Below are 24,950 nucleotides of genomic sequence, written 5' to 3'. Positions count from 1 at the left end.
CCTCAGCACAGTGGCACTGACAGCCTGTCCCCACATCCCAGCAGGCAGGTCCATGCTTTGGCAACAGCTACTGAAGCACCGGATGAAGTTTGCCAAAACAGGGAGAAACTGTGTCAAGAGAGACAGACTGGGGAGTGGATGACATTTTCACAATCACCAAGCCCAGAAGAATTAAAAAAAGTATTCTGAGAGTTGTAAACTCTTCAGAGCAGGGAGTGTTTCTTGTCACCTGCCTGGACAGGACCTAGAGAAACACAACACTGCTCACAGCTACCTGCACCTGGTATTGCAATACCTGAAGGCTCCTCTGTTCCTCTCCCCTGGCATCCTAACAGGAGTTTCAGACTTTCAGCTAACATGTGCACATTTCTTCCTCTCTTTATTATGTCCATCTTTTCAAGTTCATTTGCTGTTACCCAGGCAGTGATTTTGTGCTGAGAACCAGCACAGGTTCCTTCTGTGAACCTCCTGCCCACTTGCTCCTCTCCTCTCAAATGCCTTCTTGTGCACTGGAGCTGACAGGGAAGGCAAAAAGAGAATGAACAGGAAAGAAGAATGAAAGAAATAAGCCATACTTTGTCAATAACTCCTTGACTTCAGCCAGCAGGAGAAGCTGCTTCAGGAGAAAGTCAAGTCACCTTGAGCAACAACTCCAAGCATTTCTCAACCACAACATATCCTTTCAGCTCAGACACTGCTTGTGAAATGAGTTCCCCATCCCTGCACTGAGCTCTCCTTCCAGTCTTCCAAGTACAGTGCTGCACTACAAATAAAAAATGTATTTTTTCTTGTAAAAATTAGAATTCAGGAACATGCTAGCACTCCAGAAACCACAGAAACTATTCCAATTAATGAGAAGATTCTCTAAGGGTAGTAGAGCTAATGAAGCTGCCTTCCTGTAGGTTTAGTCCATCACCTCACAGGCCTCTACAGCTCTCCACAACAATCCCACACCCAACTTCTCTTCCTTTTGGCCCAGCAAAAGGCAGCACACATGGCAGCTGCTTTGGAGGTAGCACATTCCTGCTGAGTCTCAGGACATTGTGAAGTTGTATTATTCCTGTCTTGCCTTTCCCATGAAAGGAGCACAAGAAGGGCATAATTCTGTTCTCTACCCAGAGACTAAGACATTTTTGCAAAGCATTCATGTCTCAGCCTCCTTTAGAGTGTTACCTCACCACATTTGACTGAAAGACCACAGCAGGTTCAAGCAGGGAGATGAGAGGGAGCCGAAGCTCCAGGAGAGTGGGAACACTATCCAGCTGACTCCTGAGCCCGCTGCTGATACTCATACAGGCATTAGGGAGCCCGCTGAACTCTGAGCAGAGAGGTATAACAGTTCAGAGCACAGCGAGAAGAATCACAACCACTTCAGAAGAGATATTTGCGATCATATTTCACGTACAAATAAGGAGTGAAAAGTTTCTGTAAAGGGGGAACCTGGCGCTGATCTCAGAGCAGCCTACCACCCCTTCCACTCAGCGCAGAGAGACGCCTGGGAAACACTCCAAGTGCTCCTGGGAAGGGGGGACACTCGCGGCAGGGAGGTCGGGGTGTTCAGCTCCCAGCAGCAGCACCTCCCAGCTGAACGGAGCCCCGACACGGCCGCAGCAGCGATCCCCGGGCCCGGCGTGCTCTGCTCTGCCCCCGTCCCTCAAGGCTGCTCCCCAGCCCGGGGCTCCTCTCCTCCCCTCACCGGCCGCGCCGCCGGCTCCGGGCTCTGCGGGGAGCGGGGCAGCGCCGAGCGGGACCCGCTGGCCCCGGGCGGCTCGGAGGGCGCTGCCAGGCACCCCGAGGCGAAGCGGTCCCGGCGGGGCCCCGCGCGCGCCCGCTGACAACCGGCGGGGCGGCGGCGCAACGGGCGCGGGGCTCCCGCGGTGCGGCCCGAGACAAGGCCCCGCCCGGCCCGGCCCGGCGGCCTCTGAGCCCCGCCGCTCCCCGCTCCTCACCTCCCGGCCGGTCCAGCTTGAGGATGTCCCGCAGGTGCTGCGTGGCGTCCTCGATGTCGATGCTGGAGCAGGAGGCCATGGGGCCCGGCGCGCCGCCCGCCCGCGCCGCCGCCACCGCGCTGCCCGGCCCGGCCCCGCCGCCCGCGCTTCCGCCTCCGGCCCGGCCCTGCGAGCGCCGGGCGGAAACCGCCGCCCGAACGGAGCGTTCCCGGCGCGGCGGGGCGGGGCCGGGCGGAGCCGGGAGGAGCCGAGAGCAGCGGGGCCGGGCCGCGAGGCCTGTGGCTCCCCCGCCGGGATGGGCCAGCCCCGCTCACAGCGGCTCCCGCCGAACGCGGGGAGGCTGCACACACAGCACAGCGCGGGACTGGGCAGGGCTGCCGGCACCAACTCCTGGAGGGCGGCACGGAGCCACCCCTGGGTTCACACAGGGGCCCTGCTTGGCTTTGAGGGGGCACGGAGACTGACCGCGGGCTGCCACCACTGCTGTCATCCTCCTGGTACCATGTGGGGAATTTGCATCGGTAAAACACAACAGGTGAGAACTAAGCTCTCATTGTTAAAAACTGAACCAGAAGGCTCTGTTATCAAAGCTGCTGAGAAGGAGAGGAGAAGGTGTATGGAGGAGGGCAGACCTGCCCTGCACTCACTGCTAAAACTCTCAGGAGTTGTTCAGCTCGAGCTCCAGCTCTGCAAGCATTCCCCCAGCAGACAGACACAGTCCACCCGCAGCAAGCACTATCACACACACTCCACAGCCAACTCATAAAAATAATTTAAACTTTTAAGAAAATCTCTGTTTTATTGTGTAATGTAGCATTGAAACATCTGAACAAATCAATAACTGGGCTGTACAGGCTGCTGTTCTTTCATTTCTTTGGGTTATAGAGCATCTTGTCAGTACATAAACAACAACCTTTTGCATTATAAATTCTTTCCGAGGCATGCTGGTACAACACAAATTTCTCTTATCAAATGCAGCTAAGTCTAAGTTCCAAACATCATGCACAAGAAACTCATCTAGTGACAATGTAAACTCAGCAGAAGGGCAGGTCACAAGTCTTGCTTGCTCACGCTCTGCAGTGCTGCAGGTTTGTGTATGATATTTGGAATGTTCCGTGAGTGTGAATAATACCAGTTAAGAGGAGAGGAGGAAAAAAAACCCAACAAAAAAAAGAGAAAATAAAAGAAAAAAAAATAAAAGAAAAAAGAAAAAAAAAGCCCGGGTGCCTCGGGATGGGCTGCTCAGCCGAAGTTGTGCAGTGCTAGCCTGAACATGTCATTGGTGCAAACCCAGGCATCGTTGATGTTCTTTAATAGAAATATCTGGTGGAATCCCATGATAGGATCTTCATCAGCCTGTAGAAAGAGAGGGAGGGAAAGGTTCAAATACTCATTTTTTTTGAGAAACTTATTCCAAAATTCATGATGGGACAACTTCAAGCTAACATTAACAGTGACATTACATGCTGTAAGATGTGCAATACCCCAGGAGACACCAACTCCACCAGAGGGTCTGTTCTGAGGGGCTTTGCAGACAAACACCCTGGCCCAGAGACATGGAAATCCTGCACCAGCATCTGAAGTTGGGGCTTTGTGGAAGACTTGCTGACATGTCACTCACCACCCTGATGGAACATGCCTGCCTCAGTGTGGAATCACAAATCCCTTGCCCAGGAATTAAGCTTAAAAGAAAGTGGTTCAACTTTTAACTGCTGAACTTTGGGTTGATGGCAGAAGGGAGTTTCAGGGAGTTTCCGTAGAGCTTGTTATCAACACATTGCCTGCTTGACCCAGGTGATCTGGGCTTTGAAAGCCCTGCCAGAGCAGGTGCAGCTGGCCAGAAACACAGTGCTTCCCATTGCAGTGTCCAGCTGAAGGGAGCAGAGCATCCACTACAGCTGTGACACTGTGTGCTGAGCACAGGGAATGGCTGCAGCAGTGCCTCCACTCCTGCCTGACAATGTCTGGGTATTTACAATATTACTACAAAAGCAGAAAAGAGTCTTAGAGGGAGACTATACTCCCACTAAATTTTATTTACCCATCTTCTCAGAGACATTGTGCAGGAATTAAATCCTCAAAATAACAGAAATTATTCCCAAATCAATCAGCTGGAAATCAAACAACAGGATTAATCTGAGCAGCAGACCAACTACAAAACAATCTTCTGATTGTGGCTGTAGTGTGTTCAATTCAGTATTTTTGGAGGATTTAAAGGTTTTTTTTTTCAACACATGACTGTTCAGCTTCAGAAAAGGGAGGAAATTTATAAAAAAGAGGCTTGAAAAGCAGCAGCCAGAGCAGCTGATCAAAGAGGCTGTCAAAGCACTGAATGTTCACTGGCAATGTCCTGCTGCTGTTCACTGAGAACAAGTGAAAAGTCTGAAGAGCAAAGCAGACTACAGAGTAAACAAAAAAGAAACTTTACTTTTAAAAAGTATTCATGGACTGTGAAACAAGTCAGCTTTGTGGACCAACTTGCACAGGACATCAGTTATATCAGAGAACAGCAGGTCTGCCAGAACACTGGTGGCATCAGGTGCATGGAAAGGGAGCATTCAGATCCAAAAACCACAGCATGGATTTCACAGTGACAACTGCCTGGGAAGTTCAGTGGTGTGCAATGAGTGCACTTTCAGTGTGTGTGTGCTAATTCACAGAGTAAACCAAAGTAGGCCCTAGGCTGGCCCCTCATGAAAGTGATACTGAAATAATAACAGATATTTATTTATTAAACCAGCTGAGAGCTCTAAATCTATCAAGGCAAGCACAGGGTTAGCAGTTGTTAGGAAAGAACAAAGAACCAAAACCCAGAAGTAAGCAAATGCATAAATAGGCAAAGAGAACACACATATCAAATCCTGCATGCATTTCTTATAAGTTAAAAAAATAAAATGCTACAATAAAGTCATAAAAGGGCAAGAAAAATGATCCAGCTACAGGGTGGTTTCCTACTGAAGTAAATAAATTGAGTACAACTTTTCAGCTTGCAAGAACATAATGAGAATGGGGAGAATAGGCAAGATAAATGGAACAAAGTGAACGAGGAAATTACAGCCAGAAATTAGGAAGGCAACAAGTAAGGCCAGAAATATGAGCAAGTCAGTGTTCAATACATGACTGAATGAACAAGACAAGTGCCAGCTGTCACTGTGCAGCACACAGAGGGCAGCTTGTCCCTCACACCTGCCTGGCACGAGGCAGAGGAAGGAGCCCAGTGTGAACACCAGCACTTCTGCAGGGCTGCACCAGCCCTCCATCTCGTGTGTTAGCACACATGACAGCAGGCATGGCAATTATCCCACAGGAAGGGTTATCCCTATTACTATGCCCAGAACAGAGGCTCACCTATCTGAGCTATAGAGGTGGCCTGTGCACTGAAGCCTGTGGGTTTGTGCCTTTTCCAGCTGAGGCGTTTTTACTGCGGCATCTACTACAAGTTGCATAAGTACTTTTCACACCAAATTTGAGTTTGTCATTGCTGACATGAGTATGCTTTAAAATATACCTCTGGAAAAAAAAATACCATCTCCAGACAAGCTTTAGTGTAGGTCTCCTTGATTTCTGATAAGTCTAGATAGGCTCTGATAAGAGCACTACAGCTCTTGATGCTTTGGCTGAAGGAGAATTTCCTCCTTTCTAAAGAAATTCAGGGCTGAACACATGAAGAAAGACTAAAAGGGAATTCTTCCCAAAATATTTGGTGTGGTAGAGACAGCAAATTCCCCACAATGAAGTCACACATTATAATTTTCTTTATTCCTTTCATGTTATCCCCTCAGAGCATAGAGGAGCAGTATACTTTAGAAATAAGGAAAATCCCAGACTATATTCAAGGTGAAGTTTATACTTTATAATCCATTCCCCAATTCTGACTATGTTATATTAGCCCACAGCAAAGGCTCACAGTTTAGTGACTCGAGATGCCACAGAAAACACAGACTAATCCTATTCCATTTTAGTTTAGATCTTCATCACAGCTCAGATAACACCACTGGAACTCTCTATCTTCACTTTTCACTCCACATTCAGGCATGTTCAACTCAGGATTTGCATTCCACATGTGAACCCAGGCTCAGAACACAAGGGGCTTTAGTCTTCCTATAAAACTTTCCTTTGTGCAGTTCAAATTCTTCCATGACATCATTGAATTAAAACAAAAATTAAACAGGTCCCAGAATCAGACTGAAAGAATGCTCTGATTTCCAGGCCAGCCTTTTGCTGAGCAGAGCACAGACTACAGCAGCTCTGCATCACAGAACCACAGAATGGGCTGGTCCAGAGATGGTGAAGGTCCACAGAAGGGACCTTTAGAGATCACCTAATCCAGTCCTCCTGTCCTGGGCAGGGACATCTTCTACTGCCTTGTCTAGCAGAGCCTTCAAATTCTCACAGAACAGATGTTTCACAAGGTGTCCAGGCACCACTTCCCAGGGTTTCAGTCTTCTCATGAAAATCTTCTCTTGTGTCCCATCTGTACATTCCAAGTTATGGTTTCTGACCACTGTCCCTTGTTACACTGTCTGGCACCACTGAGAAGAGTTTGCTTTCAGGTTGTTGGAAGTACTCAGTTACTTTTCACTGACATTTCAAGCAGATGCCCTTCACCACCTCCTCTCCCAGTTCCACAATCTCTTTATCACCCACATTCTTGGCAGCTTTTTGACCTTTCAGTTTTTCTACATCCTTTCTGACCTGGAGGCTCAAAAGGAAGTGCTCAGCTCACAGAGCAGTGAGTCATGTCAGAGTCTGAGATGCAACACTGCTTTGCATTTCAGGTTTTGCTACACAATTTTCCTCCTCTTGCCTGGTCAGAGAATTTTACTTCTTCACCAGCACCTCCAGCAATTATTGATTGAACTGCAGGGTTGAAACAACCCTTACCTCAAAGGAAAGGATAATTACTTGAGACTGCAGGTTCTTTCAGATGTTAAGCCTTATTTAACAGGCTTTAAGCAATGCTTTAAGTGTTCAGCATGCATTACAAAAATACCCAGTGATTTTAATTGCAAATTTCCTTTTCCTTTTAAGACTAGAAAACACTGCATACCAATTAGTTATTCACAATTAATTCTGCATGGATCACTTCAAAAATCACACTCTGGGGAGAGCCACAGATGTGCCACATGGCTCTGAGAACACACAAGCCACAGCCATGCCTCTCAGCCGAGCTCAAGGGACAGAAGAGAGCACTCCTTACTCAACCAGGACAGCGAGGACTGGAAGACAGGGAAGGCACAGGGTTAAACGTTGTGGAGGGCTAGCCTGAAGACTTCGTTGGTGCACACCCAGGCACCTTGAAAATTTTTCAACAAAAAGGTTTGTTGGAAGCCTAGAACTTGGTCATCATCTGCCTGAGCATGACAGGAGAAATACATTACTAAGTGAAGCACATTGAAGATACTGGGTGACATTTTGGATGAACACTGGCAAAGCAGGGTCACACCAAAAGGAATTCACTGCTTAAACTCTTCCTAGCTGAAGCAAGCAAGCAGCACTCAATGAACAGCAATAAAAATCAATATGATTAGAATAAGTGGATATATATTTATTGTATCTCTACAAAAGGATAACCCCACCAAACATTATAAAGAGCATCTTTGAAAGCAATCACTGCACTGCTTTAGCCAGCCAGTTAGAGCCCTGCCAGTGGCAGTCACTACTTAGATGCTCTGTTACTCTGCAGCATCTTCTCAAAGGAGCTGTTGTGCCCCAGCCCCTCAGTGCAGGTGATTATTCTGCTTGCTGCAAAAGGTTGGTTTTTAAAAAATTTATTTATAGTTGATACTGGTATATTAGCATGCTATTGGTGGTCTTGGGAGTGCCCTTCCTTGTGCAAAATTCTCTTACAGCTCTCCTTGAGAGCAATATATGCAGGCTGAGCAGGCACATCACTAAGAAGGCAGCATTAAATAACAGCGAGTATGCAGCTCCACGTTTGCCTGTTATGGTGTTCCCTGCTCAACTGGAACTACATGTGGGCCACTTGTTAAAATGCACCACCTGCACCCAGTTGTTCCCAGTTACTGTATTACTTCTCTGTGTAACTGGGAGTAACTGTTCCCAGTTATTCCCAGTTACACGGAGCAGCACTGAGATGCAGCAGAATGGCTGTCAACATGTGTGACTTGGCATGAGAGAAAAGCATTCACTACATATGACAGCCAGGCTCATTCATGCCACAGACTGATCCTGATATTTCATTTGTCCACCTCTGTAAATATCACACAGGGCAGAAGCATGAAGTTAAGGTTTTAAGTTGACTTTGACTTTCTGGACACTTGTTCAGAGAGAAGCAGCATTCCTGGGATTAAAATGTGATTTTAAAAGCAAAGGTCTGAGACACATAAATATGAAGAGTGGAAAAACTTTTCCTCACTTACTAAAAATTCACAAGCAAGTTGGATCTGATCATGACCATAGGCATACATTAACCCACTATTTTCTCTCCAAATACCTGGATGCTCTAACACATGATCCCCAAATTATACTGAGTAATTTCAGCAAGCTGAAATTACTCAGAGGTTAAAAAAATACATCAGAAAATACTACTACAACTCATGGTATTTATGGAAAGCTCCTAGACTGCATTTACAGTCCCTCCATATTAATGAATTATGGTTTGAGAAAACCCAATAACTTTACAGAATCTTTCAGAGAGTGGTATCTTGCCCAAGGATCCAACACAATCACTGCTGCAAGCTGCTTGATAATTATGCAATAACCTTAAAACATGACTGTGCAAAACGAGGTGCAGATGTGACTGGCCCAAGACATTGAGTCAAAAGTTCTTGATCACATCACAGAATTTTGTGCACACCCAAGAGCAAGGCTGAGATCAGCACATCTGTCCTGCAATTCAGTGCTTTCCATGGTCACCTGTGGCTGCTCTTCCACAGAGTGTGTGCAGGTGGGACTGAGCAGCACAGAAGCTGGAATCCAACTTGCAGGAAGCAGGAGCAGCTTTATGAGAGCCAAAGCTGCCTCTGTTAGCTTTAGCAGTGGGTGCATTACACTGGGCACTGCTCTCCTCAGCTGCCCAGCCCAAAACAAAGAGAACAGCTTAGCAAGCAGATTCAAACATTCAGTCCTATGTCTGCTTAGTAAACACTACAGTGCCAGTGGTAGTTTGAATGCTCTGATACTAGAAGTGCCATCAAGTTAGCAGGAAAAGGAAATCTAAACTGCAATTTTAAAACAAACTGGGTGCAGGTAACTCTAAAGACTGGATGGCATTAGAGGCCTGACTTCTCAGCATGGCTGGACCAAATGAGCTCTGATAACTTTTACTACTGCTACATAATTTCACATTTTTTCACTATTACCGCCCACTATGAGCAAGTTCTGCCTCCAGCTGATTTTATGTACAAAGTATTTTTTGCAAATTCCAGGACAATGTCTTTCATTCATAGGCAGCTTCATGAATTTACAAGTCTGTGGCCCTGGTATATTGGCAGGCTGGGTAAGTTGACACAGTTCAGTAGTATCACTCACACAGCAATATGGTCATACTAAGCCTGAAAAATAACCTGATTCTTCACAAGAAGCAGCTGTTTCAACAATAAGTGTTTGATCTCAGAGGCAACATTCCCATTGCTGAATCAGTTTTGATTACAGAGGTACAGGACTGTACTAACACCAGGATTGTTTTCTTGTGCCTTGTGACAGTAAAAAATGTATGGACTCACTGAAGGGTGGTCAGTTAACAAAATGAAATCTGCTAAATCAGAGCTCAATGCAAACATTGCATCAAGGAGGATGTTAAACTAGATGTGCTTAAATTGTCCAAGAACACTGTGACAATGCTTTTAAATGCAACAGAGGACACCAAAACCTTACTGCATCAGGGTAAGGGAAATTCTGATGCCTCTAGAACCCACATGGTATTTGTCTGCACAGAAAAATCCACAATACTTTGCTTGGCAGAACATGACTGTCAAATTACAGGTGTTTACCTAGAACTAGGTATCTGAAGGAAAGAGCATTTCTTGACAGCCTGGAACAGCAGAGGAGCAATATCCCAATGCAAGCTTATCCCTGCTCCTTCCCCACCCATGAAAGCATTTAAATGTATTCAGAAATCAGATTATTTAGAACCCTGCAAAAATCTGAGACATAAGCACTCATTAACCTGTAATGGAAAGAGTTTACCTTAAGCTGTCCCACTACCATACTGAGTATACAGCTATCAGGTGTAGGTTGGTGGTCTTGTGCTGTGATGCTGTGTTGTATTTTTTGGAAAGGGAGGCTCTGCAATGAAAAGAAATCAAAATAAGGACACGTACAGTAATGGAATTATTTAACTTACAAAACAAAGACTGAGCAAATCCAACATTATGAAGTGTTAGACTATAGTGGCAGTACTGCACAGAGAACTATTGCAAATGAGGGCATGTGGGTAAATTTTAACAGGTGTGTTTTTCAAGCACCAAAAGAGGAAATAATGTCACCATACACAGTAAATGGTACCTTTTCCTACTCCAACTGCACTGCCTGAAGGGCTTCAGATCATCTGTAAGCTCAAAGTTCTTTTGATGAAGGAACAAACCTCTGCTCTGAACTGTGTTAAAAGATTTTATCATCTAATACTTGATGTTTACCAGACAACTCCTGATTTGCTTCTTTGTTAATGTGGCTATGAATGGAAAGGAAAAGTGGATGAAATCTTCAAGACTTGAAATCCACATATCCACTCTTTCCCTTTTAAATTCCCTTGACACTCAGGAGCCAATGTCAGTATGTTTGGAGGTGTGTGTGCAAGGAACACACCTTGAGAAACACCAGCATTGGAGAGTAATTCCTGTCTTTCCCCTTTGACCACATTCACATTCTAACACAGAAAATTCCAAGCAGTGAACATAGAAACCTGGGAGATCTGAGAGTCCTGTCACATAAATGCAATTTTGGGACTGTTCTCCCAAAAGCTGCATTATTGCTGAGTGCTTTAGTGGCAGTTCAGGGTGGATGGAGCTCTAGGTGACCATGTGGCAGATACCCAAAGTCCAGGAACTGCACAGGATGGCAGCACGTGCCCATTCAAACCTCAGGTGGCACTTGGATGCCTTTGCTGCATTTGGAAACAGGCTGAAACAGATCCAAATGCATACTCCTACAAGTCTTGCATTTCCCTCTAGTGGAAGGAGCCTCAAAGGCTTCCTAGAAGGCCTGGGTAGAGACAAGTCCTGCTGTCAGATATGAAGTACAATCTGGGCTCTACAAGCCCAAGGCTCTAGGAAGAGTTCTAGGAAGCTGAATCCATGGATAACAGAACACAAACTGTGGAAGGATCAGGACCTGAGGAAGCAAATGAAGTGTAGGGAGCAGGTCTCTAATTAGAGGGACACTGTTCAAGAACACCCTTTAATAAAGCCTGTGGTGTTCCCTTTCAGCTGGGAGTGCAATCCCAACCAACTCCAAGTGCAAAGTGAACCAATTGCTTTGCAGTATGGAATAGACACTTAGTAACAACACAAATCCAGAGCCTTCTTTTCTGAAAGACCAGCAGACTGTTTTCCAGGGTCACCATCCTGAACCTGAATGTGCAAAATGCCCACACAGCCTGCACAAGCATAGGTGGGAAGTTCCTTTGACAAAAGGGTACTCCAAAGCCTAGTCCCACCTCGGCACAAGAGCTTCTTGTTGAACAAGCCCTGCAAAAAGATTCTCCTGAAAAGGCAGAGGGATGAAGGGGAATGAATGCAATTCATTCCAGGGAGGAAGGAAAGGCTGTGGAATCAAGAGCTCTGCAAAATGGTGACAAGGAACCAAAGACAAGGCTGGGTAAGACAGTGGCTGTTTCAAGTACCTGATTCCACAGGACAAGAGGAAATGGCCTCAAGCTGCATCAGAGGAGGTTCAGGTTGGACATGAGGAAGAATTTCTTGACTGAAAAGCTTAAGCATTGTAATGACCTGCCCAGGGAAGTGCTGGAATCAGCACCCCTGGAAGTTTTCAGGAAACAACTGGACATGGCACTTAGTGCTATGGTTTAGTTAACAAGGTGATGTTCTGTCCAAGGATGGACTTGATCTTGGCCAACTTTTCCAACCTTAAAGACTCCAGGATTTTCCTCTTCAGAGGAAAGGATCCCAAACAGCTGGCCAGCCTAGAGAGCTACTCATGTGATACACTGGGAGAAATCCCACTGGAAAGAGAAAGAGTATAGGTGACAGAAAAGATCACTGATTTTCAGGATAGGCAGAGGGTACCTCAGAAGGATAGCTACTTATAGGCATGCATCTGTACTGGAGTGAGGGATTTTGTGGTATGAGAAGTACAATAAAATGTCTAAAAAGCATGAAGCCACACAACAAGCAAGGTTTTTACCATCCCCTGACATTAGGAATTGACTGGTCTTTCACTATGAAAACTATGGAATCTCCTGAAGTCAGGTAAGAGAAATTAGGCAAGAATAAAGTTGAGTAGCATAAACTCACTGCTGGCAGCAAGAATACCTGTCTCAGCTTCCTCCTTGGTTCAGTATGTTCATAGAATGATGTAATTGTTATCTCAAATGCTCAATGTAAATCAGGCTGTCCCTAATTAGCACACTCCATGTTAAACAAGTCCAGCACCAATTAGGACAGAAGGAACAATGTCAACTCCCACGCTGTAGCAAGGCACAGATGTGCTGGGCCTGCAGAGCAATGCCCATACAACCTTGCCCTACTATATTAGCAGATTGAAAAGGTGCCATACCATTGCTGTCACACAGCAAAGAACTTGATCTAAAAGAAAATGCCACCTCTTTGTGCTTACATCAGTTCACCAGCCAGGCACTGAAGGACACAAGACCACAGAAGTGTGAAAGAGCTCAGTGTCAAACTCTCAGGGCTGTGCTGAACTGACTAAGCAGCTCCAGAAGCAGAGTAGGTGAGCACATAAAGCTGACACAGCAATGGGAGCCCAGGAGCTCAGTGCTGACAGAGGAATGCTGAGTGACATGAGAGTCACTGTAAGCTGATACAGCCCATAAGGAGCCGTGGTGGTGGAAGGGCACAGAGTAACTGCAGTGCTTTTCCTCCTTACTTTAAGCAGAAAAAATTTCCCTAAAGCAGAGTAGTGTGTCTTCACTCGCCAATTACAAGTGCAGCAGGCACATAAATCCAGAAAGTCCACCTTGTAGCAGTGACAGGGAAGGTAAAGATGAGCTGTGTCACAGTGGGAAAGGGGCTGGATCTGCCTGGGCTGAATCCAAGGCAGCAATCAGACACTGGGGCCAAGCAAATGCTTGGCTGATTGGGTATCTGAGTGGCTGCAAGCCCAAAAGTCTAAAGAACACTGAGTACACAAACAAGCAACCCTGGAGCTTGGGTAGCTCTTCACCTACAAGCAAGCAGTTGCTGCTGTTTCTGACATGTGCAGCCTTCTCAAAGGCAACACAGGTACCTAAAGCACAGGCCTGAGGGCAAACCTCAGTCTGTACAGTTAAAGATGCCTTAGGCAAAAGAAGCAATTCCAAAACACAGGAGCAGTAGCTGTGCAATAAGCCAAGTGTCAAGTTACAATTACTTTTCTTCTCAATGTGTAATAAAAATGTCTGAAATACCATACTCAGAGCAGACTGTCTGGTGACCTAAAAAGCATGTCCTCTGCATATCTTGCAAGAGAAACAAACTTTCTAGTCTCATGACAGCTTGCAAGTACCCCCAGTTTTATTACGGATTTACTGTAGAAGATAAAAATTCTTTTAGTTTAAACAAACAGAATTCCAGTGTCCTTTCACTTGCTGAAGAGGAAACACATGTTTCAAATCCTGAACCATACCTGCTCACATCTGAACTGCTGACAAATCTGCACTGAGGATAAGTCAGCTTCTCCACTACAGAACTTATTTGCAGTTTACGTATCAGAAAACAAGTTGTTCCTTGCTGTAATGTGTCTAGCCTTTATCAGACAGATCCAAGTAACAGGATTGCTACTGCTTCTTCCTTGGCATGCCTTAAAAGAGCAAAGGCACCTTTCACTCCTCTAGATCAGAGGCAGCTTATGCATTAGACCTTTTAAAAAAAATAAATCAATAATGTCAAATACAATTGCAGTCACAAAATAACCTTGCAAACTATGGAGTCAATTAACATTCCAACATTAGAGCCATCAGTGGAATAACCCACTGGGCAGCAGTAATTCAAAACATTTCTTGAAGACCTAAGCTGGAAGCACAAGTTCAAGATTTTTGAACTGCTTAAGTCTAACTCAAATTTTCAGAAGCAATTATCTTCCAGTCTTCACAAATGTTTCCCAAAACATTCAGTAAGGATTACAGACTTACAGTGAGTTTTTCAACAATGGCAGCTTTGCCCTGGAACTGCTGTCCTTCCCACGTAAGGCATGATGCATCAATCTGGGGGAAAAAGAAAAATGTTATCAACTTAGGTGGCCCTTAAGCAATCCTGATAAGAGACTTTATGTATTTAGCAGAAATCCTCAGAATCCAGCTATTTGAAAACTACCTCAAAGGGACATAGAAAGAAACCAGCAAAATCAATTGAAGAAGTTTGGAACAATCAACTAAAAAATTAAGTACACTACATTTCAGTATCATAAGTCTACCAGCAAAAAGAATTCCTGCCTTTGGATAAAAGTCAGCTTTCAGAAGAAAATCTAAAGGATAAAAAAAAAATTACAGACACAAAGTCAAGCATGTGTAAAGAGAAAAATATATGAAGAAAACTGACAACATGGGTTAGACCACCAGTGTAGTGCTCCAATTCACCTAACTCAAGCAATTCAAAAGTGAGTGGCCAGATCCTACCTGCAATAGGTGACAGAAGCCTTAACTGACTTGGATCACACCACTAAGGATAAACTAAATCTTGTGGTGGAAGCAGTGATACAGGAATACAAACCAAATCTAAGAGCTCCCTGCTGCATTCCTGCATGCTGCAAAATTTGTTTGCTCCCCCAGGGTCTCTGAAGGGAAAAACCTCATCATCAAAAGCCCATTTCTACAGATTAGACAAATGGTGACCTTGGTGCATTTCAGCCACACAAAACAGGGTGTGTTTTCTCCACAGGTCAGGAGCTGCACAGAACAACACACATCAGTGACCTGCATAACTGCTCTCCCAACTACATGTGCACAGGACTCTTCTTGAATGATGGAAGGCAGAAAGACCCTCAGGGTGAAAAAAAGCCAGGAGTTCACTGTGTGGAAGGCCCTCAATCCAAGAATTTAAATTAGTCTGTACTTAACACTTTGAGGACTGAATGTATTTTGGTAATAAAATACAAACTACTAAGAGCCTCCATATTTAGAGCTGTGGTTGGAACACAAACTGCTTGGTTTTCTTTCCCTCCAGGGTCTGTACTCAGCTTCCTGGGCAAAGTCAACCAACAATCTGGCAGGCAGCAAGTACATAAAAATCCCAAGAGCAAGTGGTGTCAGTGCTGCTGGGTATTGCTGGGGTATAAGGAGGGGTGGCAGAGGGTGTTGAACCATTTAAATCCTCAAGAGCTGCTGAAACTTCAGCTCATCCAGCAGATGAAAAACCAGCCAGAAAAACAGGATTTGCTGCTACAAGACTTGTCAGCCCTGAACCTCTTGCTGCAACTCCTCAGCCACCCAGCAGCATTCCTCAGCATCAGCAATCAATTCCACACACAGAGTACTTTGCTCTGGAGGAATCTTCCCCCAAAACTAAAAACTGATGGGCCTTGGGTTTGTTAGTTACAGTTTTTAATTCTGGTATCCAAGTCTACTTCACCCAAATTAAGATGCAAAAATAAAAACCTAATGTTTGAGGAAATTTAAACTAAATTTACATTCATTTAACATGTTATTCTACATTTTAAACTGGATTTAAAACTGTAACTATTTTCCTGTTCAGAGGATTAATACAGCATGAAGTCCAAGAAACACCTGCAAGAACTGCTAAACACAGGGTAGGCCTTAAATTACATCCCACTTCAAGAGGGATCCAAGCAAATCCATGCCTGTAAATTAATGGCAAACCAAGCCTAGAATGTTTGCTTTTACAGAGCACTTCATCACAGGATTATCATCAAACTCCTCCAAAACAAATCACTGCCTACAGCTAAACAGGGCTTTTGTGAGTCTGACTGCCTCGAAGGCAAACAAAGCTCCAAACAGACATAAAAGAAAAGCAACAAATAAAAGTGAGTGTGATTGCACTGACTGGCATTCTGGAGCCAGGATAAAGCCCACTATCCCACCCTGTGTATTCTCATACATCAAAACAGGGAATTCCAGATAAGGGGACAGAGTCTCAGCTCCCCTTCTGTGGATACTTACATATATTGCTCCTAACTGAGTCCTGTCTGCATCAAAAAGCTGGTAGTAATGTTGTACAAAGCTGGATCCAATCTGCTCCCAGATAGGCTTGTCTCCCATTCTGAATCCTCAGCCAGAGCCAGTGACTACAAAACAAGCAAACAAAACCATCAGAAACATCACAGGAATAAGTGTAACACTTGGTTTGTGCATTACACAGATCTTCTCAACTGGCCTGAATTTTTCTTTGGGATAAGTAGGACAAACTCACCTCTGTATCCTAGACTTGTAAATAAAAGTCTTGCATAGTCAATGGTTTAATTTCTAATTATAGATTTGGTTTGTAGTGCTATTCCAGTGTGAGGTCACATCTCATGTACAAAAGTGGAGAACAAGAACAAAACCAAGTGTTACCACCTTGTCTTCACATATTTCAGAAGTTACAGCATCTGAACAAGCTGGCAAGGGCTCCCTGTCTCAACTTGATCTCATTTACTGTAAACAACTGACCTGGTAACATGGATTGTCTGCCAGTGGCTTACACCAACTGATTCATGCATTTAGCTCCTCAGGTATTTCACCATCCACAGGCCATCCTAAGTGTCCTGTCAATGGCACATAACAAGAATGAATTCACTAGCTCGTTGCTCAACACCAGCTTACTGCCCATCCTCTTCTGTCAGTGAGGCTGAAGTAGACTCAATGTTTATCTTTGAACCTGTGATAACTTCAAGATACAAACCATGATTTTTCATAGTGCTGAGAATCTGCAGTTCCTAGTGAAGGTGCTGAAGGCATCCCACACTTCTGAACACAAGTCCCTCTATTCCAGAGGGGCTGAGCACAGAGCATGCACAGCAGTCTAGACAGATGCCTGTATCACATTACATTTCTCAAAAAAGCAAATTCATTTTTATTTATCCTGATGTCTCTCTGAAAGTCTGAAGAATTGTGCTAAAATTCAAAACACAAAAATGCTGTACTCAAACCCCACTACATTATATTTTAAGACCTGAGTTCACTTCAAGCAAACTATACTTGGTTAACATCTAGATATGTCAGCCACTAGTCCCTTTTTGCAATCCCTGTCCAGGAACCTTGCAGTTACAGGTTTAAATTGCACTGCAAGCCTAGAGAGGTATGAAATTCTGTTTTAGGACACAGGACATAATAGTTATTTTGGTTTCCTTTAGCTGTCAATTACTCACACACCTGTGTAAGATTTAACGGATTCCTAAAAGGAGCAAAACACACATTCCCAAGATCTCCACAGAGGAGACTCCCAGGCCCAGCTTTCTGTGCACAGCTGGACAAGAAAGCTCTTTTCATATTTTAGGCCTCTGAGCTTTACTCATGCAAATGGGAACTGAAATGTGTTCAGACTCTGGGTTGGAAGTATTAAGGTCATACAGATTTGGCCAGACACAGAAGAGCAAATCTTTTGTCAGATCAATGGCCTAACAGCAGGTAGCATCTGTGTTTTCAGGGTGGTAAATCTGACTACCAAGCACAGCTGCTATCACACTTTAAACATCCTAATTTCACAATCAGACACCTAGGCAGAATAGCCAACATCCAAGTCACCAAGCCTGCACACTAACATAAAAATTCAAAGTCTTGTTGCCACACCACTCTTGTTTCAACTGCTCCAAAGAGATCTGCAGCCTGGTGTTAGTCACCATCATGAGCTCTCCATTGATACTTGCAGTAAATGCCTCAGTCTGGAGGAGTTTACCCAGTGTGGCCACTCCTCTGGGAAAACACATTGCAAATTAAAAAATCACCCAAGTACGATAGATTGAAAAAACAAAACAAAACCAGCCCCACACTCACCTCCCAAACAAGTTAAATCTAGTTCTTTACAAGTGAAAAGGTTATATTGATTGCACATCCATAATTGCTGCATATCAGCCTAACCTGGAGTTGATCCAGAAATCAAATAACTTCAGCCTGTATTTGGGGATTTTATGTTGCAGAAAAACCACCCTAAAACCATGGCACCAACTCCCTGGAAACTCTGCTGAGTGATGCCCACCCTGCTGAGAGGCAGGGCTCGTGTCATAATTGGAAACCAGAAGGGTAGGACTTGAGTTTGATGCCTGCAGTTTCCATTCCAGACCTGTGGGTACCTAGTTTGGGATGGCTGCAGCAGAGCCAACAATCAGCACAGGTGAAAATCACATTGAATCACTCTGTATGATCAAGCTTCAATCCCAACACATGAATTTACATCACTGCCAGATATTCCTAAACACTTAAGGGCAAATCTAGTTGACAGTATTGATGCTCAGCAGTCACACATGAAACACTGAACTGAACCTGAGGACAAAAAATAACCACCAGCTTATTCTTCTGAAGCTAAAGCAAGGTGGCTGCTGCCATATTAAACTTCCCCACACCCAAGATGTGCATTCACCCTCAACAGCTCCCTGCAGCATCACACAAACCCAAGATCAAGCTGAGTGCCAGCACTGCACCTCATTTAGTCCCTCAAGGCACAACAGCCTCACTCAAGCACCAGATGCCTTCTGTTCAATCCTGAACCTGTGAGAAAGCCTTAGAGACTGCAAGGAATGAAGGAATTCTTATTTTAAATATGGAAAGTAGAATTATGGTTTCTAGATCTAAAAATTAGTATGCTAGCTTGCTATCTCCTCCTAAAAAGGTATTTGCATTTTGAACAGTAAAATACTATTAAATAAATAAATAAAATAAGAAACAGAATAAATTTGACCGATTATAATGTTGATTTTCTCAGAAATAAGAAAAAGCTAAAATAAAAAATTGGCTGAAATGAATGATCCTTGACTAATTGTTTTTGTTTGCTACAACCTTACTCTCTTTCCTGTGCCATTCATATATGGTTTTGCTGAACACTCATTCTTCCTGGAAAGGTTCATTTTCCTTTTCTGATTTGTCACCTTTCCCTCCATGCTGTCTTGTGTTTTCTGCCTGTCATTACAGATGTAAGAAGCTTAGAGATGTACCTAAAGAAAGAACAAGATGGGAATGATCTGTGTCATCCAGCCCAGTCCCTTTCAGTGAGACACAACCCATGTAGGACTGTACTGATACATTTATCAGTACAGTATTTTAATGAGATAAAGATAATATAAAAGGCTTTAGGATCTATTGCAAACCTATGAGGAAAGCACAGGTTCTGATGTTGTCAAACACTAGGGCAACACAGGGGTGCCTCAGAACCATCCAGCCAAATCCACCCATGGATTTCACTCAAATCTGTCCATGGTTACAGAAACAAGAATATCCACTTAATATAACAGCAGATAAAAGAAGTTTCAATAAACTAGAAAGCTCCTAAGATGTTGCTTAAAAAAAACATATGTCCTTTTAAAGGCACCTGCTGAAAGTTACTATTGTGTAAGTGCATTACTGGATATTCCACCTTAACTCCCCATGGAAAAGGAGATAATTTCCTTAAGCTAATTAATTTCCTTGCCTTTGTCACTTCAAACCAAGCCTACCTCCTCACATCCACTTCAGAACATCATGGTCCATTTGATTCACAGCTTCTTCACAAGGCACAGCTGTAAAGCTGAGCTACCAGCACAAAGTGTAATACTTAATTCACATTATTCACTCTATTTCTTGGACTCTGCTCATACTACAGAATTTATCCCCACCCCAAATACCACCCAGTAGTGCTTCAGTGCTGAAGCAGAAACCAAATACAGAGCACAAAAGCTGCAGCTCCCAGCAACTCTGTGTTCAACAGGTATATATCTGCTGACACTGCTGAACTGAAGGGCTTTTCTGCAGTGACATCAAAATAAAGCTCTGCAATACCTTTGCCAGGCTGTACTGACATGTCAAGAGTAAATCCCATCCCTCTACACATCTCTCACCACAATCCCTACCCATCTCATCCTGCAAGGTACCAGGGCATCCCTGGTGCTTGCTGTGCATCCATCTGCCTTGGCACGGGGCAGACTGCACCAGGAGCAGGACAGGCTGCAGCACCCAGAGAGCAGCAGCACTGCAGAGAAAGCTGCACCCACAAAACAGAGCAGATCTGGAAGAGAGCAGAGTCACCACATGGGCCCAGAGTGACCTTGAGTAAAGCTATGGTTACAGCTTCAGGCAGGCTTTTTTATCCACAAAATCCAAAAACACAGAATCTTTTCCATTGCTTGTCCCAGCTTTGGTGTCTCTGTCTACACTCCCCCCTCTTCCATCCCTCCTGCCTCAGCTCTGGGTGTGAGATCAGCACCAACACCCCCCATAACTGCTCAGGGGAGCTCAGTCCTTAAGGGACTCATTTCTGCCACCTGTGGGGATGAAACCTCCTCCTACTGCTTCCTTCCCAAGCTACACAACACATGATTCTGTCAGTGTGCTGCAGCACAAAGACCATCTTTCTGCTCATGCAGCACCACCAGAGCTACTCAGAGGGGTGGCTTGAGGAAAAGTCACTTTTTTACTTGGAAAAGAAATTGCTTTCTCTGAAACATGCAAGTGCCAGTGACATTTGGAGCAGGTGAGCTACTGTCACAGCTCTGCAGTGTGGAGAAAGAACAAATAGTTCAGCCAGCAGTTATGCTTGACCACCTTATCTGGCCTGCACACATGTAAGGTTGCTGCTACCAATTAAAAAAATTAAGTCATTCTGAATTGGAGCAAGGTAGGCCTGTGATTCTAAAATAATACGACATTTTCTGGAAAAGTCAACAGAAACTAGCATGAGCAATAGTAAAAGATAAATTGCTAAAGAAAAACAGAGGTGGTCTGCCAGGAATTGCCACATTTATAAAGCAAGCTGTATTCAAAGAATCAATGAACAACCACCACAGGCACAGAAGGAAAGTCTGTAAAGTCTTTCTGGTCTGCAAAACACCAAGAAAAAACCCACTGAATTTAAAGAGGAAAACCCTCAAACCAATACATTCTAATGCTAGTGGAAAAAATTGCCTTCTATTACCCAGTTATGACTGTATTTATTCCACATGTAATCTCAGCCTAAATAAACCATGCTCACAGGACAGTAAAGCCAGCCCAACACCACCAAAGCTACTCTCCCTTAAAATTGAATTCAAGCTTGTTTTCTGGAAAATTTGAGAATTGGTGCAACAAATTAGCACCAACACCACCCTTAAATCTGTGCTGCTGTCCAGTGACATGTGAATCCACAGCAAACATGGTTCTGACCATCAGTTGCTGCATCCTTCACTACTGATTAACAGGAGCAAACAAGGACAATGAAAAGCTCTCAGCTTTTTCAGTTCCTGATACTCTTGCAGTTTTTACCACACAGGTATTTTAGATGACTTAGATTAGAGAGTCAGCACTCTTTAGACTGGTAAGTAAAGTAAAGCAGCCAACAGTTTTAGGCTATTTTTCCTTCAATAGGAAAATATTCAATAGGCTATTTTGCCTTTTCTTTTGCCTCTAAAACTTGCTAAGACACGAGTGTCTCCAGTGTGCACTTTCTAGGAACACAATGCAACCAGCATCACAGGACCAGTTAATCTTCTTTCTATTCAACTCCACCAACAACCCCTTGATAACAGATCATCCTCCTTTAGCCAAGGATCCCCTCCCAACAGAGAAACTATGCAAATTACCCCAGAATAATGCAGGTTTGCAAGGGACCTCCTCCAGCTCAAAGCAGGAGGACAAACCTGTTCCACAGGCTGACATACAAAGGGCAGCTGTCCCCTGTCCTGCCCCAATGCCATCTGTGCCAGCCATGCCCTCGTGCCATGAGGTACCCTGAGAAAAGCCTGGGCTCCATTCTCTGATCATGGCCTGACAGGGACTGGAGGTTGGGATCAAGCTCTGCCCAAGCCTTTCCCAGACTGAACAAGGCCAGAGACACAGGGATGCAGAAAATAAATACTGGAAATTACTGAGGGCATCCTGCCTCATTCACCCTCAGCGCTCTGCAGCCCTGCCTGGTAAATGCCCATTCAGCAGTGAACCTTTCTCATGTGAAAACCTGTAACATTTCCAGTTGAGGAACACATTTATGCATTCAGAACTGAAGGAAAGAAGTGTTTCTCTGACGTATTTCACAATTATCTCCACAGCAGTTGATTGATCCAGAGGAGAACCCTCTGTGAATTACAGCTCAAGGCCAATCAGAAACCATTGACTTCAGAGACCTCCACCAAGTAATTGCCATGGGCTGCTCTGTGCAAGGAATGACATTATCCTAAATATGCTTTTAGAGCTAAAAATAATTAAGTCTAGATTTATGAACAGTGAAAGGATGGAAAGGGAGAATAGAATGGAGAAGATGACAAGGTCCAGATTCTTTCCTTTTGGGAAATACAATTACTTTCCCCCTTGTCAGTCTTTTTATTCCTCTACCCCAACTTTGTTAAAACAAATTAATGAGGGAATTATGCCAACCTGAAGTACATCTTTTTTTGTTAGAAATGGCAGCAAGTGTAAGGCCACTAGCACACAAAGTAGCTGAGGAAGACTCTGGGAAAGCCTTCACTGTGCCTGCAGCTCAATGCTCATCCCAACTGCAACCTGACAACCCAAGAGAGCCACACAGTCAGTCAGGATGATTTTCAAATACACAGACATATATTACACAAAACTGCACAGGGGGACATCATGTTTTGTTGTTCAGCAAAAGCAACAAGGCTACACAACTGCCTTTTTTTCCAGAATATTCTTCATGCAAGCCAAAAACTGAATTCAGGTTTGCAAGGCTGAAGCCACATTTCCTATCCCCAAAATGAATACAGGACTGCCCAAGTTAAAAAAAAACAAAACAAAACAAAAAAAAAAAAAAAAAAACCAAAAAAAACCCACAAAAAACAAAACAAAACAGGGAGGCACTGGGGAACTGGAGGGAAGAACTGCTACACCCTGGTTTTCTTTACCTTAGAGACACAGTAACAAAACACTGAATGGCCACACTTGCCACAATATCTATAAGTTTCAAAGCAACCTAAAAGAATCACACTTGCAATGTTACCAGCTATCAGTACATGTTACAATTCCTTAGCTAATCATACTCTACACTTTCACTAACTAAATGAGCCTCTTATTAACAGGGGCAAAAGAAATCCCAGCAGAGAACTGCAAAGTTGTTACCATTTGCATTTTTCCAAAGACCTGAACAAACACAGGTGTTAAGCAAATATATTTCAAATCATCTAACAAGTAACTTGCAACCTTTTAGGCAAATAATAATTAAGGGCCCAGTGGGAAAATAGTTAAATTGTCCAAAGTGAGCCAAAATATCATCTCATTTTAAACGAGATCAGGCATTTCACTATATACAGAAATTTTGCTATTTCTAGGTGAAGGTCTGTGAAATGCCTTCTGTTTTGCTGCTGCTAAAAGAAAATGTGAAGTCACTGCACACAAATACAGAAATCACTGCTTGAACACAACTTTTCAAGAAGGCAAAAGAATATTAACTTGAGAAGGCAGCAGATTGAGGAATCAGAATTCACTTTCAAGCAACGTTTCTGCAACCAATTCCTGTTCGAGCATTTACCTGGGCTTTTTTTCCCAGTTCAATGCAGTACGTCCAGCTCTAAAATATATTTACATTGGAAATTATGGACTTCAAATGAACTGAATTATTATTTCAGCCTGCCTCACACAGGAAGTTCAATTTGAATTGCAAGAAGAGGCTTTTGGAGATTTAAAAGTCTTCAGAAAGACATCTCACATTAACTGAATGTAACACACACTCCTTGCTATAGCACACCTTTGCAGGTTTTCATTGTTCTCAAAGCTGAAAAGTGACAACAGCCAGAGAAAGCAAAAAAATTTCTCTCCTGCACATCATACTTGAAAATGGCAACTCAGTGTAAAAACTACATGGGTTTTACATTCAGTTGCCATTGATACTCAGCAGATAGTCTGATAATCAACAGATCACGGAGCACTTCACTCCAAGGAAGCATGAACCTTTCACGTTCATTGTGACAAAGTGATTCAGTCATCTCAGGTAACTTCAGTCCTCTCACAACCTTCTACTGAGACAGAAAACAGCAGGAACATTAAATCCGAGCACACCTTCTGCCCTGCACAAACCATCTCCTCGCAGCTCCCGGTCCCCTCCCTTTCACTCTCCTCCCTGCGATACCGAGCCCGAGCCCTGCAAAGCAAGACCGAAGCACGGACGGGCAGCAGGCCGAGAAGCCTCGGTGCCTCTGAGGGCAGCACGGCCGGGGAGCGCCGGGGGCCGCCGGCGGGGCGAGGCGAGCCCGGCCCGCATCCCGCATTGTGCCCCGGCCCAGCCGGAGCGATCTCCCCGAGCCTGCGGGCCGAGCTCGCCTCTGCGAGGCCCCTCGCTCCCCCCGGGCCGCCCGCCCCCCTCAGCCCACCCGCCGGCCCACCCACACGCGGGCCCCGCCGGTCCCGGGCACGGCCGGCGATGGCTCAGCTCCCGCCGCCGCCGCCCCTCCGGGACCGCGCTGCCGGCGCCTCAAAGACGGGGAAGGTCAGGGCGGCTCTGTTCGGCGGCTCCCGCCCAGCCCGGCCCGCGGCAGCCGGCAGCGCCCCGCGGCGGGGATGGGGCTGGGCCACGGGGCCGCGGGAGGCGAGCGCGGGGTGTGGCGGTGCCGCGCGCCGGCCCGCGGGCGGTGCCGGTGCCGGTCCCGCCGCCAGTGGCGGTCGCGCCCCCCACACTCACCCGCGGCTCCCACTATGGCGGCGGCAGCGGCCCCGTGCGCGGCGCGAGCCCCCTCAGCCTCCCTCGCCCGCGCTTCTGCCCCGCCCCGCTCCGCCCGGCCCCGCGGCATGCCGGGACAGCGAGTCACAGCGGTCGCCAGACG

At 45.0% G+C, this 24,950-nt stretch overlaps 2 protein-coding genes and 1 long non-coding RNA gene across 3 annotated transcripts in view; 1 reads left to right on the top strand and 2 right to left on the bottom strand.

Annotated features, from left to right (window-relative positions):
- Positions 1-2,158, bottom strand: part of EDC4 (enhancer of mRNA decapping 4) — a 33,233-nt gene extending 31,075 nt beyond the window's left edge. Inside the window, exon 1 of the mRNA XM_005489892.4 lies at positions 1,950-2,158. Coding sequence (XP_005489949.2) covers positions 1,950-2,028 — 79 coding nt within the window. The 5' untranslated portion in view covers positions 2,029-2,158. The remainder of the gene's footprint in view (positions 1-1,949) is intronic.
- LOC141730765 (uncharacterized) lies at positions 2,106-7,686 on the top strand. Its single transcript, XR_012582419.1, has 2 exons — positions 2,106-2,484; positions 6,981-7,686. It is a non-coding gene; the product is annotated as an uncharacterized LOC141730765 (long non-coding RNA).
- On the bottom strand, positions 2,722-24,950 carry NUTF2 (nuclear transport factor 2). Its single transcript, XM_005489893.4, has 5 exons — positions 24,809-24,950; positions 16,204-16,328; positions 14,221-14,292; positions 10,101-10,199; positions 2,722-3,305 (listed from the first exon to the last, which is right to left on the bottom strand). The coding sequence occupies exons 2-5, from the start codon at positions 16,300-16,302 to the stop codon at positions 3,192-3,194; spliced, it is 384 nt and encodes a 127-aa protein (XP_005489950.1). The 5' UTR covers positions 16,303-16,328; positions 24,809-24,950; the 3' UTR covers positions 2,722-3,191.

The sequence above is a fragment of the Zonotrichia albicollis genome, chromosome 13 (assembly GCF_047830755.1).
Source record: "Zonotrichia albicollis isolate bZonAlb1 chromosome 13, bZonAlb1.hap1, whole genome shotgun sequence".
NCBI lineage: Eukaryota > Metazoa > Chordata > Aves > Passeriformes > Passerellidae > Zonotrichia > Zonotrichia albicollis.
This window is presented reverse-complemented; position numbering and strand designations above follow the sequence as displayed.